Source organism: Mobula birostris, chromosome 7, assembly GCF_030028105.1.
Source record: "Mobula birostris isolate sMobBir1 chromosome 7, sMobBir1.hap1, whole genome shotgun sequence".
NCBI classification, from domain to species: Eukaryota; Metazoa; Chordata; class Chondrichthyes; order Myliobatiformes; family Myliobatidae; genus Mobula; species Mobula birostris.
Genome location: NC_092376.1, coordinates 25,019,159 through 25,040,041, shown reverse-complemented (window position 1 = coordinate 25,040,041; position 20,883 = coordinate 25,019,159). Strand labels below are relative to the sequence as shown.

At 41.3% G+C, this 20,883-nt stretch overlaps 1 protein-coding gene across 1 annotated transcript in view; it reads left to right on the top strand.

Moving 5' to 3' along the window:
* cnga3a (cyclic nucleotide gated channel subunit alpha 3a) overlaps nt 1-20,449 on the top strand; it is a 39,593-nt gene extending 19,144 nt beyond the window's left edge. The window contains exons 4-6 of the mRNA XM_072264247.1: nt 7,229-7,333; nt 12,426-12,532; nt 19,047-20,449. Of these exons, the coding sequence (XP_072120348.1) occupies nt 7,229-7,333; nt 12,426-12,532; nt 19,047-20,449 (1,615 nt within the window). The remainder of the gene's footprint in view (nt 1-7,228; nt 7,334-12,425; nt 12,533-19,046) is intronic.
* Nucleotides 20,450-20,883: the final 434 nt, after the last annotated feature.

Here is a 20,883-nt window from a genome sequence, read left to right as displayed (position 1 = left end):
TGCAAATAGGATCCACATGATGTTGTTTCATTCCTAGTTTCTAGTCACAACTAATTCCATTGTTATTCATTTATGAGAAACAGCAGGGAAGCATTTTATGGGCATAAAATGGGCATATTTTGAGGTACTAATGCCCTGGCTAACAGCTTGCCTGATTCAGAAGGTGGTGGGTGAGTTGCTGCTTTGGGTTACTGGTGGAAGTACTCCCATTGTGCCGTTGGTCAGGGGCTGCAGGAATCGAATGAATAGTGAAGCACCTTCAGTGCAGCATAGTCTGCAAACTGGGGGAGAGCTTGTACGTCGTGTGGGTAAGTAACACTGTGCAACATAGGCCAATGAAAAGATGTTTAATTTTAATCTTGGACTTGTGGCATTATGAATCCATCAAAGAACAACTTGCTGGGAGTGGTGGTCTCAAAGAGGACAGGTTGACGGCGTGGTGAAAAAGACATTTAGCACACTAGTGTTCATCGGTCAGAGCATTGCGTATACTACTGAAGGGTCTCGGCTTGAAATGTCGACTGTACTCTTTTCCATAGATGCCGCCCTCTCTGAACCCATTGCTGCCTCCTTGAAGTGCTCGATTTTGTAAGCGACAACCTTTCCTTAATAAATACTGTACCCGTCACAGTATCAGTAGCATTTTATTGGTTCCACGGTAATTTCAAGCTTTGTAACACAATTGTATTTTGCATGTAACAGCTTTTGCCCCTTGGCACAGTTCAATGTAAACAACAACAACAACAACAACAAGGACGGAGGGTAAGCAGCCAAGCTCCCATTCATACCCCTCCCACTAGGTGTTCTGAGCACTCCCTGTAATTTGCAGTAGCCTGTAGTAGTGTGCTGACCTTGGCAAATGCACAGTTAGTAAGCCAAGGTCCTGTGTGTCTGAGCAAAGTAGAGGAGGAATGAATTAAAAAGCTCTTGTGAAATGATTCATTTGGATTCCAAATGTACATTGGCAAAGCTGAATCATGTCCTCCAGCATTTCAATTGCAGGCCATTGGAAGAATGGATTGTTTCATAACCTGGTTCATATTTAAGTGTTAGCCAAATATATTATTATTCTTTTCAATGCGAATAGATTCAGATTTATTTATTGCATGTACATCGAAATATACTGTACATTAACAACCATCGCACGTAAGGATGTGCTGGGGGCAGCCTGCAAAGGTGTCACCACGCATTCTGGCATCGACACAGAATGGTCACAATGATCGGCAGAACAACACAGAGCACAGCAAGCAACTAAAAACAACTCCAGCATTCTGTGCTTGGTACCACAACTGCTCTGCAAAAGAATTGTGGAGTTCTGAACACAGCCCAGTCCACCAGGAAAAATAGCCTCCCCTTTACTGACTCTGCACTTCTTACTCATTGGCTACCAGTCCTCCAAAGCTTCAAATTTTAAATTCTCATTCTTATGTGGCTGTCTTCTTCTGAAGCCCTACTGGGGCATAGGCCAGTCTTTCAAGTTATCCCAGCTGTAGCCCGTCTTTGAAGATCCTTCCTTTGGCAGGAATGAGAGTTTGGAGTTACTGTTGGCATTTCTGTAGCTCTGTTTTATTGCGTGATGGATTAAAAGTTAAAGTGCATTATCAAACAAAGTAAAGAGGAAGACAGCCCTGCAAATATTTATGTGTTGTGTATTATCTTGTCGTTATAGACTGTAGTTCAGTGTGGCATTTTAAGTTTTACTTTTCATACTACTTTCAGAATGGTGTTTGTGGCAAATGTGCTGTAGAAATCGAGAAATAATCTTACAAGTGCAATGTAATAAATTAAGTCTGCATTTTGCAGTACAATATGATATATCCTAAAATCCCTATGTTTCCGTATGCCTCCTTCCAGTCCTATCATTGATAAGGTCTGTGGTACTTAAATATGAGTTGCCAGTTTCACAAATGGCCATACAAATAAGTGCAATTTCAGTATTTCTTATTATCACTAACATCAGCTGACTATAAAATATTCCACCATTTACAAAGGACCATTGTAGGCTGTCTGACAGAACGTATTATCTGAAAGCTGTGTTTTTTTCTCACTGTGTCCTGATGCCAGTAGATAATATAACTTTAAAATGATTGCTGTGGTCAATTAAAAATATTTGAAGATAACTTTAACACTTCGCTTACATTAGCTTGTTTTTCTATAACACGGGGAGGAAGTTGGTTCATGCAACCACTATTCACCATGACAGTCTAGACTGAAGTACCTTCTTTCTGTACAATGCTCTATTTAGCCAACCTAATATGCTTTGAGGAAATGTCTTTGCAAGAGTAATGTGCTTCTAAGCAATGGTTGACTCTGGACATCACGGGAGCCATTGCAAAGGCAGCAGCCATTTTGTTTCTGGGATGCTTCCTATATGTCCTTTCATGAGAATATTTCATTTCAGATATTAGACCCCTCTGCTGTTCATTCTTTGTCCTTCAAGTGTTCTAATTTAATAAAGTGGGTTGCTTCACAATTACAAGTGGAAGCATCGCCTCATATCCAACATTAGCAGGAAGAGTGGACAAGATCGATGACAGAAGAATGATGAAATCCAGAGAATGTGAGTTTAGCTGGTATGCAGAATTCAATCTTGAATGGCTAATATCAATGAGAGTGAAGACTCTTGTAAAGCAAATGGAAAGGTGTAAGAACCCAACTCATTTCATCAGTTCAGCACAGACTAGATGGGCCGAAAGGCATGTTTCTGTGCTGTAGTGCTCTGCTTTAGTGAAAAAAACCTATTGTCTGTCTGGCCATGCTCACGCTGTGGCTCCAGTGTGTCACCGTTATGACATACAGTGACACTGCTAGGCAGTTCAAAGGAGATTCACCAGGCTACATCTTGGGCTGAGAGAGTTCTCCAACCAAGGCAGACTAAATAGTTTTGTTCCGTATTAACCATAGAATCATATAACAATTACAGCATGGAAACAGGCCATCTTGGCCCTTCTAGTCCATGCCGAATGCTTACTCTCACCTAGTCCCACCGACCTGCACTCAGCCCATAACCCTCCATTCCTTTCCTGTCCATATAGCTATCCAATTTTACTTTAAATGACAATATCGAGCCTGCCTCCACCACTTGTACTGGAAGCTCGTTCCACACAGCCACCACTCTCTGAGTAAAGAAGTTCCCCCTCATGTTACCCCTAAACTTTTGCCCCCTAACTCTCAACTCATGTCCTCTTGTTTGAATCTCCCCCACTCTCAATGGAAAAAGCCTATCCATGTCAACTCTATCTATCCCCCTCATAATTTTAAATACCTCTATCAAGTCCCCCCTCAACCTTCTATGCTCCAAAGAATAAAGACCTAACTTGTCCAACCTTTCTCTGTAACTTAGGTGCTGAAACCCAGGTAACATTCTAGTAAATCTTCTCCGTACTCTCTCTATTTTGTTGACATCTTTCCTATAATTCGGTGTACACAATACTCCAAATTTGGCCTTACCAATGCCTTGTACAATTTTAACATTACATCCCAACTCCTATACTCAATGCTCTGATTTATAAAGGCCAGCATACCAAAAGCTTTCTTCACCACCCTATCCACATGAGATTCCACCTTCAGGGCACTATGCACCATTATTCCTAGATCTCTCTGTTCTACTGCATTCTTCAATGCCCTACCACTTACCATGTATGTCCTATTTTGATTAGTCCTACCAAAATGTAGCACCTCACACTTATCAGCATTAAACTCCATTTGTCATCTTTCAGCCCACTCTTCTAACTGGCCTAAATCTCTCTGCAAGCTTTGAAAGCCTACTTCATTGTCCACAATGCCACCTATCTTAGTATCATCTGTATACTTACTCATCCAATTTAGCACCCCATCATCCAGATCATTAATGTATATAACAAACAACATTGGACCCAGTACAGATCCCTGAGGCACACCACTAGTCACCGGCCTCAAACCTGACAAACAGTTATCCACCACTACTCTGTGGCATCTCCTATCCAGCCACTGTTGAATCCATTTTACTACTTCAATATTAATACCTAACAATTGAACCTTCCTAACTAACCTTCCGTGTGGGACCTTGTCAAAGGCCTTACTGAAGTCCATATAGACAACATCCACCGCTTTACCCTCGTCAACTTTCCTAGTAACCTCATCAAAAAATTCAATAAGATTTGTCAAACATGACCTTCCACACACAAATCCATGTTGACTGTTCCTAATCAGACCCTGTCTATCCAGATAATTATATATACCATCTCTAAGAATACCTTCCATTAATTTACCCACCACTGACGTCAAACTTACAGGCCGATAATTGCTAGGTTTACTCTTAGAACCCTTTTTAAACAATGGAACAACATGAGCAATACACCAATCCTCTGGCACCATCCCCGTTTCTAATGACATTTGAAATATTCTTCAAATGACATTTGAAGTATTCTGTGTATGTATGTATTTATTTATTTATTTAGAGATACAGCACGGTAATAGGCCTGCACTGCCCAATTACAACCATGTGACCAATCAATCTACTGACCCATATGTCTTTGGCATGTAGGAGGAAACCAGGGCATTTGGAGGAAATCCACGTGGTAACAGGGGAAACATATAAACTCCTTATAGACAGTGACAAGAATTGAACCTCAGTCGCTGGCACCATAATAGCATTCTGCTAACTGCTACACTTCATTGCCCCCCTGTCCCTGAGGGTTTAGAAGAATGAGGGATGATCCTATTTAAACACATAAGGTACTAAGGGAGCTTGATGTAGTGGGAGAATTACAAATAAGCGGGTACAACTTCAAGGGTGTTGTACTCGCTAAAGCATAAGGAAGTAAAATGTTCCTTCGCACTTCTCTTGAGTGTCTTGTACTTTTGTGAGACACTTCATTCTGCTTTCACAATAGCCCAAACTGAGCACATTCACTCCATTACTTCCACATTAGATGAGGACAGTTGACTTTTATTGGGTCAAGCTCATATGAAATCGAAATCTATTTGACTTCAATGGAGCTGAATTTTGGAAATGGATTCGAATGAACATCTCCTACTATAAAGCACAGCTAGTGCAAGCAACTAAGGACACATTTCTATGCCATTAACTCATTGTTATAATGTATTATTATTGAAATGTAGTAAGAGAATTTAGATGATAAGACATACAATTATCCCACTCAACCCCGTTCTCCTGCCTTCTCCCATTAACCTTTGATGCCCTGACTAATCAAGAACTTATCAACATCTGCTATAAATATATCCAATCACTTAGCCTCCACAGTCATCTGTGGCAATGAATTCCTCAGATTCGCCACCCTCTGGCTAAAGAAATCCTCCTCATCTTTGTTCTAAAGGAACGTCCTTCTAGTCTGAGGCTGTGCCCTCCGGTCCCAGACTCCACGGCCATAGGAATCATTCTCTCCATGTCCGCTTTGTCTAGGCTTTTCAGTGTTCAATAGGTTTTAATGAGATCCGCCTCATTCTTCTGAACCCCAGCGAGTACCAGCCCAGAGCCATCAAATGTGCCACACACATTAACCCTTTAATTCCCGGGATCATTCTTGTGAACTTCCTCTGGATCCTGTCGAACGCCAGCACATCCTTTCTTAGATAAGAGGCCGAAAACAGCCTGGAATATTCTGACATTCGTCACAGTAATCACAAAATAATCAAGAGCAAGCCATGTAAATCGACTAATTCTGCATTTTTATGGATACAGATAAGATGACTTTAACTTTAGTTGATCAATTAACTTTCATGTAAGAGAAAAGTGTAAACAATAAGAAGGCATTCAATTTGCAGCTAGACTCCAACAATAGACCTTATCTGTGATGGACTATTTCAACAGTGTTGTCCTTTCTACCCTTTATCCTCTGAGGCCTCTTTAATGAGAGGTAAGCTCATAAATACTGCTGTTCATCATGCAGCAAGGTGGAAGAAAAGAAAGACGTGAAAAAGGAGGAAAAGAAAGATGAGAAAAAGAAGGAAGAGTAAGTAAACAATTTGAAAGTGAAGGACTTCTAATGAAAATCAGATCTATTGGATGCAGGCTCTCCCGTACTCCAATAGATCCAGATTAGTGATTGTTGACACCAGTTGGTTATTTTAGTTTTCAGACAAAGATACATATATTATAGTCTTTAAACAACAGTCAGTGTAATTAAACAAGACAAATATTACCCTTCCATAACTGAACATTAACCACCTCTTTTGTCTTTGATTTTGCCACAGCTGTTCGTTCCTTCTTTGCCCAGTGCCCCCTGTCAGTCTAATTCCTTTCACCTTTACCCCAATGATATTTTTAAATCCTGACTTGTTACCCTTCCTGAGACGAAAGATCTTAACCCTCACAACACTTTTTGTTTGGAGGAAAACTAGCATTGCAGGTCACCCTAAAAATTGATGTCATGTAAAGAATTCAGACTTCAAATGTGAGATTCACACAATAGTGTTCCTAATGAATAAATTGTTGGGAGGGACTGGGCTGGGAGTGGGTGAGCCAGATTCAATGGCAATCTCTGTAAAGGCATGAATAGTTAAACATAATATTTTGAAAAATATCAAATTTACTTAGTATTGATTAAAATTGTGAAGGTAATTTATATCTGATTTTCAAGTGGGTCTGGGCTGTTTGGTATATATAGTTTCAGAAATAGTATCATACTCAAATATTTCCAATTTAGTCTAAGATTTGTTATTGTTGATTTATTATTTGTTTAGTACAATGACATTTGTAGTAGATATGTTTATATTTGCAGATGGTAAGTACAGATTTCCATACACCTGTTGTTGGATTCAGTGATATCCTTTGGCGTAAAGCTAGTTCTTCCAGTTTTGAATGGGATATTGTACCTAAAGCTTATATTTGATGGATTATGACGAAAGAGCTGTACAACTGGCTGAAACTGTGAGAAATGGTAGTGACTAATAATTTGTATTCTCATAGACTACAGCCTGCTGAGTTTACATGAGGTAAACAGAGTATTGTTATTAACTTGGCAACTAGTTTATTATTAGTTTTTGTTTTAATTTTCATGCCAGAAATATTTTACTTACACTGAATATTTAGGTGAAGTATCTCAGTAGTGGTAGTCAAATCTCATAAATATTCCTTGAAATTTTGGAAACTTCAAATATATACAGAGGAATTTGTGTAATGTGACTGAAATAATATATCTTATTTAACGTACAGAATTCTTATCAAGTGAACATAAATGGATCAGTGTAAGTACTTTCTACTGACAAACTCTGTTTGCCTTCCCAGGAAGAAAGACATATACATTATTGATCCTGCAGAAAATCTTTACTATCGATGGCTGTCCATTATCGCAATACCTGTGATGTACAACTGGTGTATGCTTGTGTGCAGGTAAGGTTAAAAATTAACCCAGTAAGTGACAACAGTTGTTTTCTCTATCTAATTAGTCAAAACCTAATACATAGCTTCCTGTAATGAGATTGACAAAGCTAACTGTATGAAGCACCCTGGTACCCTCGGCTGCATTAAGTCTAGAAAAGTCAACCACCGGCAAACTCGTGAGATTGAGGTGCACACCCACCCCGATCCCCTGTTTGTGTGGCTGCTGTGTAATTCACTACCCTGTTACAAATGAGTGCTACAAAATAACAGGCAATACACAGCATACGATTAAAAGATTATCTTCATGATTCTTAATTTGACTAAAGGGTTGGTAAAGAAAAGAACAAAAAAAAGAAAAAGGCCCATTTTAATGAAACAGCCTGATGTGCACAAGTTGGAGCTCACGGTTTCTCCAAGTCACTTATCCTCAATTGATCTCACACCGGGCTTCGTCGAATCACGGTCCCACTTCGGGTCGAATCCTACGACCTCCTCTCTCTGGCATCTTCCCTCTTCATCTCCTCTCAAACCATAAAACAAAAACAAAAAACCATAAGCCCAACCTTAGTGTCCCTCACCAGAGAAGCCTCCCCTAAATTCAACCATCCTAAACGGATGGCATACATTTCTCCTCATTTCTTATCTTCAACAATAACCCAAACATAAGCTGAAAACTGAGCAAGCTGCTCTCACAGAACTGCCAAAATGAAATAGATACAGCTTAACAGTAAAAATATGAACCAGGGCATTACATGTACAAAGCACATTAACAGAGGAAGCATGACACAAACTTGTAGAATATGCAGGGGTCCAGTAAACACAAAAATCCATCATTGCTGTAAATGATCCTTTGGTTTACGACAAGGTTCTTTTCACTAGCCTGTGCAATTGGAATTCGGTTTCAGATTTATATATCACATGCACATACAGTGAAATACGTCATTTGCATTAACAACCAACACAACCTAAGGATGTGCTAGGCAGTCTTCAGGTGTCACCACACATTCTGGTGCCACATAGCATGCCCGCAATATTTGGCAAAACAACAAAAATGAACAAACCAAGCAACAAAGGAACAACAGTGAAACAAGCCTCGTTCCTCCCTCCCATCCACCACCCACCCCCTCTAACCCCAGGATAGGCCGTCTCCTTTGGTCTCCAACCTCCAGTGGACTCGTGGATTAACAGACAGTGGGCCCCAATTTCTCCAAAGGTCCTACAGAGATTTACAGACCATCAGACCTCGACTTCTGGACTTCCTTTCGACCTCTTGGCTTCGACCTGGGCGTCCAATTGACCTTCGGCTTTGATCCAGACTTCTGATCAATCTTCAGTTACTGATTGTCTGAATCCTTTGCTGATTATTGATAAATGTAATTACTGCATTTTATTTTTGAAACTCCCATTATAACTGTCACCGAAGAAGATGCTACTTGAGTTCTTAATGGCAGATCAAGTGATAATTACAACTGTCCCTGAAAAACCTTTCTTGATGTGTGGAATTTATTTTCCTTCCACCTAATTACTTCAAACTTCATATTATGCTGGCTTGCATAGTGTTAGCCTTTATACATGTATATTTCAATCTTTATCTCATCTTACATAAAGATGGTGAAAAATTTAGTTAAAAGTTAGAGCAGGACAAACACAAAATGCTGTAGGAACTCAGCAAGTCAGTGTCTACAGTATAGATCAGAATCAGATTTAATATTATTGGCATATGTTGTGAAATTCGTTGTTTTGCGACAGCAGTACCTTGCAATATATAATTTAAAAACTATAAATTACAATAAGAAATTATATATATGTGTGTGTGTGTAAGTGTGTGTATTATATATAAATTAAGTAAGGAGTGCAAATAGGGAGCAAAAAAAGTGAGATAGTGTTCAATGTCCGTTCAAAAATCTGATGGTGAAAGGGAAGAAGCTGTTGCTGAAATGTTGAGTGTGTCTCTTCAGGCTCTTGTGCCTCCTTCTTGATGGTAGCAGTGAGAAGAAGGCATGTCCTGGGTGCTGGGGGCCCCGAATGATAGATGGCACCTTTTTGAGACATTGCATTTTGAAAGTGTTGGGGAGGCTGGTGCCCATGAGCGAGCTGACTGAATTTACAACTTTCTGCAGCTTTTACCGATCTGGTGCAGTGGCCCCTCCATACCAGATGGTGATGCAACCGGTTAGAATATTCTCCTCGGTACATATGTAGCAATTTGTGAGAGTCTTTGGTGACATACCAAGTCTCTTCAAACTCCTAATGACATTTAGCCTTCTTTATAATTGTATCAATATGTAGAGATGTTGACACACAGGAACATGAAACTGCTCATCCTTTTGACTGCTGATCCCTCAATGAGCACTGGTGTGTGTTCCCTCGACTTCCCCTTCCTGAAGGCACAATCAATTCCTTGGTGTGACTGACATCGAGTGCACGGTTGTTGGTGCAACACCACTCAACCAGCTGATCTAGCTCACTCCTGTACATCTCCTCATAACCATCTCAAATTCTGTCAACAATAGTTGCATCATCGGCAAATGTATAGATAGCATTTCCATAGATTCTGCCTGCCAGCAATTTGTGTGTGTCATTCAATATTTCCAGAAACTGCAGAATCTCTTATGTTTTTGAACGTTAAAGCCTTTGAAAGTTATTTACACTGGAAGGTGAGACTAGAACCAGGGGAGATTGCTTCAAGATTCAGGGGAGTAGACTTAGGATGGAGATGAGGAGGAACTGCTTTTCCCAGAGAGTGGTGAATCTGTGGAATTCTCTGTCCAATGAAGCAGTGGAGGCTACCTCAGTAAATATATTTAAGACAAGGTTGGATAGATTTTTGCATAGTAATGGAATTAAGGGTTATAGGGAAAAGGCAGGTAGGTGGAGGTGAGTCCATGGCCAGATCAGCCATGATCTTATTGAATGGCGGAGCAGGCTCGATGGGCCATATGGCCTACTCTCGCTCCTATTTCTTACGTTCTTCCTGCTTTTCTGCCAGTGAGAGTTCTTCAATATAATGGATATTCAGCTGGATTGATGAGGACTTTATTCTGGAGATTCCTTTTATCTGAAGCCAGAAATTTGGTTTGAGAAAGGAGAAAATTGATCCCTGGAGATTGCAGGACCTAACCAGGTAGCTTTCTTTCAGGCCAATGACAAGCGGAGTCCACCTGTCGCAGGCTGGATAATCAGGTTGCAGATTCTCTACTACCTGTAAAATATCATATGACATGAACTCAGATGGAAATTCATAGTTATGTAACTGAAGATACAAGAATATTAATCAGGAGCAAATGTACTGCCTTGTTCAAACCTCTATTAAACGCAGCCCATGGGGATCTGATCACCTCAAAAGTTACTTGATTTCAAATCCTGACTATCATCCACCTCATGTCTAATGGTCACTCTTAGAAATGTTTCACTGCTTGTCTGCCTTGTGAAACTTGATAACAAACAAATATAATTTAATTATGAAGATTCTCTGTTCTCATACTTAAATACAACACATTCTCCTTCCTGCATTCAGATTCCCAAATCTTGTTCTTGTTACGTACCCCGTAACTGGGTTGCCAAACCAGCAGAAATGGATCACTCAGTTGGAGTCTGGATTACTAGAACTAAGAAAGTTTTATTAAAGAAACAAGCAACACAGTACTCTAATCAAAAGGATAATAAATGCAACAGTTCAGCAATGATAAACACACATGTACACAGAATTAAGATAACAGGATCAATCAAGCTCTATCGTTGTCTAGGGGTAAATGACCAGTTTCAAAGTGACGCAAAGTTCAGTTCAATTTAGTTCAGTTCAGTTCGCAGTAATCGCTGCCGTGGGAGATGGACAGTGGGGGGAAGGAGAGAGAGAGAGCAAAACGAATGAATATTCAAACGGCTTCCACACACAGACCTTCGATATTCTTCGCAGTCAGCTTTCGTGCGAGCCCTTTGTGATGTCTTCTGAGGTCACCGACCATGACCCCTCCGTTTCCAGATAAGATCGTTTCTCTGTGGTGAACCTGGCACCCAGGCAAGGGCGGACACACACCAGGCTCCCGCCGATCGTACCTTTCCACCCTGTGCGTCTATGGCTTGATCCCGCGACCAGCCGTCCAAAACTTCCCACCGACTTGTGGGAGACGTACCGCTTCCAGGGTCTCCTTACCTCGGGGTGTCGTGTGTGTCCTGCCTTAGCGAACCTGTCCCTTTTTATCCCCCTGCTGGGGTATCGCCTGTCCATCACTTCAAACAGTTCAGGGTTCAAAGGGGGAGCCGATCTTGACAGCTCTCCTTCCGTTAAACTCTCCCGTCCCTTCATTAACATCACCAAATGCTGCTCCATTGTTTTCCTTATCTCTCTCTCTCCTGAAGACAGGTGGCAGACCAACTGCTGATCCCACTGGTGCCAGCACAGGACAGCTAACATCTTAATCTGTGTGTATTCTCATCACATTCTGCACCCAAGACATTTTTGACCATTTTTTCCTGCATGTATTGATTCATGGGTTTTTAAGTCACAAGAAAGTGATAGCTTAGTAATTCAGTCCTTTGTATTCATGTCATCTGTCAACTGCTGAGAGTAGCCAAAAATAGAAGAGAGAGAAACATAGAGTTAATGTTTCAGGATTAGTTCTGATTAAAACTCGGTGACCTAAAATGATACATCTCACCCCAGTTATTGCCTGACCTGCCATGTATTTCCATTCCTTTCTCTTTTATTTTATGATTTCCAGCATCTGCAGTATTTTGCTTCTGAATGTGGCCAAGCTCTTTTTCATTTTGGGTGCCTAGACGCAGTTGAAGGAAACTTCCAGATTACACCATATAGTGAAAGTGGGTCAAGGCACTGGGATTAAACGTAATGGGCAACTAACTCCAATAAAGTTTGGATATATAGGATAAAAGCACATGAAATGGATATGTTACTCTGGACTAATACCTTGTCGCAGGGCAGTATTTTAACAGGTGCTCACTTTTCTCCACGCTAACTTTGAATCCATGATGTAAAACATCCAAGTTTGGCTGATACCATACTATAGTGCATCACAGTAACTATCAGAGTATACTTACTGCGTTTTCCTTGCTGTTTTAAACCTTCTGCTTTGTATTCTAGAGCTTGTTTTGAAGAACTTCAAACAAAAAACCTTGCTTTATGGTTGGTGTTGGATTATGTATCAGATGCGATCTACATCATGGATTCAATTGTAAGGTTTCGAACAGGTAAAGAAACATGTCTCTTTATTCTTAATAAATGGTTTTGTGTTTGTTCTGTTCTTGGAGAAAATGGTCTCCATCTTGTCCTGATGCAGTGCTTTTGCTGAAGATGGAACTTTAGCTTTGTAGCTTTGAACGGAGCACACAGCTGGTAGTGCACTGGTTCATAGCTCCAGCCAGTCAGCCTCAATCTCGACCTCCAGTCATGTCTAAGTTCCCTCTGTGGGTTTCTTTCTGCTTTTCCTCCTACATCCTGAGAATGTGCAAGTGGAGAGGGGAGTTACTTAGCACATAGGACGGGGCAGGAATATGCCTTTTAGCACCTGATATCTGTGACCACTATGACTCCAGTTTAAACAAATCCCGTCTGCCTGTACGTGGTTTATATGGTCCATGGTCCTTGGCTGTTCCATGTGTCCACCTAAACACTTCTTATTTGTTGCCATCATATCTGCTTTCATATCTCTTCTGGTAGTGCATATCACAACCTGTGTTTAAAAAAAAACAACATGCCTTGCAAATCTCCTTTAAACTTTCCCTCTCTCACCGTAAATCTAGTGTTTGATATTTCCAACCTGGAGAAAAGACTGACTATCTGCCCTACCTATGCCACTGTAAACCGCCCTTCGTCTCTGTGGGTGGTAGAATCTGGGGGGAGATGATGGGAATATGAGGAACTAAAGTGAGATAAGGATTATGTAAATAGTCTCTCAATGGTCTGCTTGGCCTCTGTGGGCTGAAGGGCCCGCTTCAATGCTGTATGACTCATGTCCTCGGCCCATTCTACTCCGAGCCATCATCTGGTTGATTATTTCTCCCGGATGCTCCGTGTCCCCATCTTCTCCACAGTAGGTTCAGTTTCACATGTGTACAGAGATCTGGTGGGAGGCTGCTACTGTGAATGTCTATCTGCCCAATCAGAATCGGGTTTAATATCACCGGCATATGTCGTAAAATTTGTTAACTTAGAGGCAGCAGTACAATGCAATACATGATAACGTAGAAAAAGTCTGAATTACACTATATATATATTAAAAGTTGAGTTAAAATAAGTAGTGGAAAAACAGAAATAAATTTTAAAAAGTAGTAAGGTAGCAATTGGATAATGACTAGCATTTCTCCTATATTTCAAAAAAAACTTTATCCATAAAATATACCCAAGAAATACAAAAATGCGACCTCCTTTACATTCATGATGCTGTTCAGTTTATATATTCATAGTGTTATAGTGCATTTGTAGTTGTAGCACATTCAGTGTACAGAGCACCACTGGCACTCATTGAGTCATAGAACACCACAGCACAGACACAGGTCCTTCGGCCCATCTACTTTGTGCCCAACTATTATTCTGCCTAGTCCCTTTGACACGTACTGTAGTTAGAGTCAGGCCTTTTTGGCCCATCTAGTCTATGCCAAACTATTAATCTGTCTCATCCTATCGACCTGACCTGGACTGTATGTAACCCCCGTGTAGCACTGGTCTTATCGTGTGTGACTAATCTTCACACTCTTTGAGAAAATCAAATTACCCAAGGTGCTAATCCAGGTATCGGAAGGAGGCAGTGAATAGAAACCACACACTTCTGGAAATAAGGTTTTGTTTATAAGGAAAAAAACAATATGTACAGAATATTTACATAAGCAAGAACAATTCAAAATTCCAACATCCTGTTTAGGTTCCAAATCTTAGATGTCTAACCATAACAAGTTCCTTTTTAATTAGAATCAGTGAGATTCCTTTATTACTCTAATCTAACTGATTAGATCTAGTGTTATTCCCTATTTAAAAGTTTACAGACTAAACTTTCCTTTTTACTTATCCCTAGTTAGTTAGAAAACCAAATATAATTCCTGTTCTCAAGTATTATAGTTAACTTCAGTTTCAGTACAAGTTTAAATTCAAATTCAAAAAGTATATATATCTATACACAGAGCTTAACACCTTCACGACAATTTTCCAACATCACAACTCCTAAACGATGTAAATCTCATTCAGCAACTTAACAAAGTCTTTGCAAAAATAATCAGTTCTTGCAGAAAATCAAATTCAGATTCTTCGAATGAAAATAAACTTATACATCCAATTGTATTAAATCATCTGCGTCATTACACTTTTCGTTCCCGCGCTGGTTCTTTATTTTGGTTGGCTCGCCATCTTGTTTCTTGGTTCGTTGGAATGAAATAGTTGATCATCCACAGAAATTCAATTCACAATCTTGTACAAAAACTTGACCAAATCCCTTGGTATGAGTTTGCAGAACTAATTCCCGACTACACGGTAGGGATTTTGGATACTCGTCTGTCCGATATTGTCTCGTTAAAGCTGCTGCATGTCATAGCTATAGCTTCAATAAATCTTTTATCGCTATTGTCTGTCCTCCAGAGGTTTCACCCTGAGGTTTTAAGTTAGTAGGGTAAAGATACTCACTAATAATTCCACTCCTAACAGTTCATTTCTTCAGCTTCTAATAGTTGCTCCTTGCCTGACCTGTGTCCAGCCATGCCCCTCCCTTGAATAGCATTTTTCTCAAATTCTTTTTTTTAATATCGGTAAACCTCATTTTCTTCCCTCCACAGGTAGAACTTTCTAACATTACAACTTTGGGTTTAATCAACCTGGGCTGCATGGAGCTCTCCCATCTATGTACCTAACCATATTTCTCTTAATTGTTGAAATCGAACCTGCATCCACCACATCTGGTGGCAGCTCATTCCACACTCTCACTACCCTCTGAGTGAAGAAGTTCCCCCTCATGTTCCTCTTTAACATTTCACCTTTCACCTGTAACCCATGATCTCTAGTTCTACTTTCACCCAACCTCAGTGGAAAAATACACAAAATGCTGGAGGATCTCAGGACGTCAGGAAATGAACGAACAGTCGAGGTTTCAGGCCAAGGCCCTTCTTCAAGACTGGAAAAGAAGAGGGAAGATGCCTGAATAAAAAGGTAGGGGAGGGGAAGAAGGATAGCTAGAAGGTAGATAGGTGGGAAAGGTAAAGGGCTGGAGATGTAGCCATCTGATAGGAGAGGAGAGTGGGCCATAGGAGAAAGGGAAGGAGGAGGGGCAACAAGGGGAGGTGATATACAGGTGAGAAGAGGTAAGGGGCCAGAGTGGAGAATAGAAGAAGAGAGGAGGGCAAGGGATATTTTTAACTGGAAGGAGAAATTGATATTCGTGCCATCAAGTTGGAGGCTTCCCAGATGGAATATAAGGTATTGCTCCTCCACCCTGAGGTTGGCCTCATCTTGATACAACAGCAGGCCATGGAACAACATGTCAGAATGGGAATTGGAATTAAAAGTTGGGCCACCGGGAAGTTCCGCTTTTGGCGGATGCAGCAGAGGCATTCGACAAAGCGGTCCCTCAATTTACAACAAACCTCAACTACGTAGAGGAGGCTGCATAGGGAGCACCAGGTACAATAGGTGACCCCAGAAGACTCATGGGTGAAGTGTTGCCCCATCTGGAAGGACTGTTTGGGGCCCTGAATGGAAGTGAGGGAGGAGATGAATGGGCAGGAGTAGTACTTTGGCCACCTGCGGGGATAAGCCTCTTGCACTTGCTCTGTTTATACACCTTATAATTTTGTGTACCCCTATCAAATCTCCCCCCACTCTCTCATGCTCCAGGGAGTAGAGTCCTAAGTTATTCAACATTTTCCTATAACTCAGGTCCTAGGAGTCACAGCAACATCCTTGTCAATTTTCTCTGTACCTTTTCAATCTTACTGGTATCAATCTAACTTCCTGGAATGATATGAAGTTCAAAGGTTTGTGAGGCTTCTACAAATGGCTTAGGCCCTCACCATCTAGTGGCAGAAGCATCATAGACCACTGTTCTCCCACACAAACCCTCTATGTCGGCCACGCTGATTCAAAGCATTCCTTAGCATGCACTCCTGCAAACTGGTACATGCCTTCAATGCCTTGTGTATGGTTTGTTGTACCAAAAAACCAACAAGTTGAAGGCTAACCCCACTTTGTCCAAAATTTGTTTGTCCACCCTCATCAAGAAGGCCTTGAAGCTCTCCATTCCTTTCTCAATAATAAGAACTAACTGGTTCCCTGCACCACCAACCTCCTCCATCTGGCAGAATTGGTCCTCAACCTCAACAACTTCTCCTTCAGCTCCTCCCACTTTCTCCAGTCTTGAGAGGTAGCCATGGGCATCCGCATGTGCCCCAGCTATGCCTGCGTCTTAATTAGCAATACAGAACAGTTCATGTTCCAAGTCTTCCCTGGTAATGCTCTCCAGCTCTTCCTCCACGACATTGATGACTGCATTGGTGCTGCTTCATGCACCCTCACTGAGCTTGTCAATTTCATCAACTAACTTCCAGACTGCCCTTAAATTCACTTGGTTCATTTTTGACACCTCTTTCCCCGTTCTCGATCTCCCTCCATCTCTGGAGACAAACTGTTAACTGACATCCTTTAGAAACCTACTGATTCCCACACTTATGTTGACTATACTTCTTCCCACCCTGTCGCCTGTAAAAAAAATATACCATTCCCTTTTCTCTGTTCCTTTGGCTTTGCCACATTTGTTCCTAGGATGGGGCTTTCCTTTCCAGGACATTAGAGATGTCCTCCTTCTTCAATGAACGGGGTTTCCCTTCCTCCATCATAGATGCTGTCTTTATCAGCATTTCCTCCATTTCCTGAGCATACACGATCACCCCTTCTTCCTGCCACCTTAACAGTAATAGAGTTCCTCTTGTCCTTATCTACCACCCCATGAGCCTCCACATTCAACACATTATTCTCCACAACTTCCACCACCTCTAATGGAACCTTACCACCAAAAGTAACTTTACCTTCCCCCTCCCCGGTTTTCCGCAGGGATTGCTCTTTCTGTGATTCCCTTGTCCTAGAATTTAACCCTGCAAGCGGCCCGAGTGCTACACCTGCCCAATCACCTCCTTCTTCACCTCAATTCAGGGGCCAAACAGTCCTTCCAGGTGAGGCAACACTTCACCTACGAATCTGCCGCGGTTGTCTGTTGTACCTGGTGCTCCCGATGTGGCCTCCTCTACATTGTTGAGACCCATCGTAAATTGGGCGATCATTTGATTGAACACCACCACCAAAAGCGGAACTTCCCAGTGGCCCAGCATTTTAATTCCCATTCCCATTCTGACATGTCTTGTTCCATGATGAGGACACTCTCAGGGTGGAGGAGTAACACTTTATGTTCTATCTGGGTAGCCTCCAACCTGATGGCACGAATATCGATTTCTCCTTCCAGTAACAAATATATTAACCTCCCTTTCCCTCTTCTTCTAATCCCTACTCTGGCCTCTTACCTCTTCTCACTTGCCTATCACCTATTTCTCCTATGGTCCACTCTCCTTTCCTATCAGATTCCTTCCTCTCCAGCCCTTAATCTTTCCTACCCACCTGGCTTCATGCAGCACCTTCTGTCCTGCCTTCTTCCCCTCCCCCCATCTTTTTATTCTGCTATCTTCCCTCTTCCTGTCCAGTCCTGAAGAAGGTTCTCAGCCCAAAATGAATGTTTATTCATTTCCATAGACGCAGCCTGACCTGATGAGTTCCCCCAGCATTTTGTGTGCGTTACTCTAGATTTCCAGCATCTGCAGACTTTCTCGTATTTTAATCTGTCCAGCTCATTTGGTCCTGTTAGGAGTGCATTAGGCGGAAGCAAGGTTGAAATAATTTCAAATTTGCCATGATTTAATAGCTCAAGGGGCTGTGTTCTAGATTCAGCAGCCTGCATTTTATGTAGGATTGAGGCTACACTGCTGTTCCTGACTCAAATTAAAAATACCATTGAGGAAGCTGATATCCACAGGTTTATTAAATTGTGTAGTAATGAAAGTAAAATGTTAAAGTTAGAAATGAAATGACTCTTTTAGCAGTAATTTGCTTTAGGTTTCATGGAACTTCTCATAGACAAGGTATGGTCACTAAATTACCCCTTTCCGTCAAACTCACACATCTGCTTTTCTACTATTGGGCCAGCTTCCAACCTGATGGCATGAACATTGATTTTTTTCTAACTTCCAGTAATTCCTCTCCCATCTCCCTCCTTTTTTTTTATTCTCCATGCTGGCTCCCCTCTGACCCCCTTGCTTCTCCTCACCTGTCCATCACCTCCCTCTGGTGCCACCCCTCCCCTTTCTCCCATTGTCCACTCTCCTATCAGATTCCTCCTTCTTCAGCCCTTTACCTTTGCCACCAATCACCTCACAGCATCTTATTTCATCACCCCCCCCCCACCTTCCCCCTCATCTGGTTTCACCTATCACCTGCCAGCTTGTATTTCTTCCCCTTCCCCCACTTTCTTATTCTAGGCCCAAAATGTCATCTGTTTATTTACCTCCATAGACGCTGTCTGACCTGCTGAGTTCTTCCAGTATTTTGTGTGTTGTTCCAAAAAGTAATCTGATATTCTTGAACATTATCAGGTTTTTTTTCTTACAGAGCTATTAGCTTAGGACACTGTAGTTTAAGTTTTGGATAATATCTTGCTCAGTAACATTACATTTCTTCATTTAGGTTTTCTTGAACAAGGATTGCTGGTCAAAGATGCAAAGAAATTAAGAGATAATTACATGAAGATGCCTCAGTTTAAGTTGGATACCCTCTCCCTTTTACCAACAGATTTAGCGTACCTTATGTTGGGACTGAATTACCCTGAGGTGCGATTTAATCGTCTGTTCCGCTTCAGTCGAATGTTCGAATTCTTCGATCGTACAGAAACCAGAACAAACTACCCTAACATATTTCGAATTGGAAATCTTGTTTTGTATATCCTCATCATTATCCACTGGAATGGCTGCATTTATTATGCAATCTCCAAATCAATTGGGTTTGGTGTTGACACTTGGGTCTATCCAAATATATCCCACCCTGAATATGGACGACTTAGCAGAAAATACATCTATTGCCTTTACTGGTCCACCTTGACCTTGACCACCATTGGAGAAACCCCTCCTCCAGTAAAGGATGTGGAATTTCTGTTTGTGGTCATTGACTTCCTGGTGGGAGTCCTTATCTTTGCAACCATTGTTGGTAATGTGGGCTCCATGATTTCCAACATGAATGCCTCTCGGGCTGAGTTCCAATCCAAAATTGACGCCATCAAACAGTACATGCAGTTCCGTAAAGTGAGCAAAGACCTGGAGGTCAGGATCATTAAGTGGTTTGACTACCTGTGGATCAACAAGAAGAGTATAAATGAGAAGGAAGTCCTCAAGAGCCTACCCGACAAACTAAAGGCTGAAATTGCCATCAATGTCCACTTGGACACGCTAAAGAAAGTCCGCATTTTTGCCGATTGCGAAGCTGGCCTCTTAATCGAGCTGGTGCTAAAGCTGCAACCTCAGGTGTACAGCCCTGGAGACTACATCTGCCGCAAGGGAGACATTGGCAGAGAAATGTATATCATCAAAGAGGGCAAACTGGCGGTGGTGGCTGATGACGGAGTAACACAATTTGTGGTCTTGAGTGATGGCAGCTACTTTGGGGAAATCAGCATCTTAAACATAAAGGGCAGTAAAGCTGGCAACAGGCGAACAGCCAACATTAGAAGTATCGGCTATTCTGATCTCTTCTGCCTCTCCAAGGTTGATCTGATGGAAGCCCTGACTGAATATCCGGACGCCAAGAAGATTCTGGAAGAAAAGGGACGCCAGATTCTGATGAAGGATAATTTAATAGACGAAGAAGCAGCAAAAGAGGCGGCGGACCCGAAGGACCTGGAAGAGAAAGTGGAAAGAATGGAGTCCTCCCTGGACACTTTGCAAACCAAGTTTGCTAGGCTCATGGCAGAGTACAAATCCACACAGCTCAAACTGAAGCAAAGGATCACCAAGGTGGAAAATAAAGTAAAGAACTTTGGCAGTGGATACCTGTCCGATGGCTTTGATAGTGCAACTGATACCAAAGGAGGAAAATGATCGTGACAGCCTGGAGAACATTCTTCGCTTTTCTTACCATTTTGATACTAGGATTTACTGCTACGAAAATAAATTATTTTTTTACGAATCTATATAGGTATAGTGTACACCAAAAATATCAGTTAGTATTTAACGCAGATCTACAATTAAACTATACAAACTAAAATATGACACAATTTTCACACTAGCACCAATCATAGTTAGATTTAAATACCTCTGTTATGTCAGAGGGATTTAAAATGGAGAGAGGAAGGAGAGAAAGAGGAATTATAATATGTCAATCAACACTGTGAAATAAAGACAGAAGCAAAGTACACCAAATTAATGTTTTGACACCTGTGCTGTTGAAGTTTTTGTATTGGGGTTGCCTTGTTATTATGTGGAATTTAAATGTTAAATACACTAAACGTACTTATTACCCATTACGCCACTGC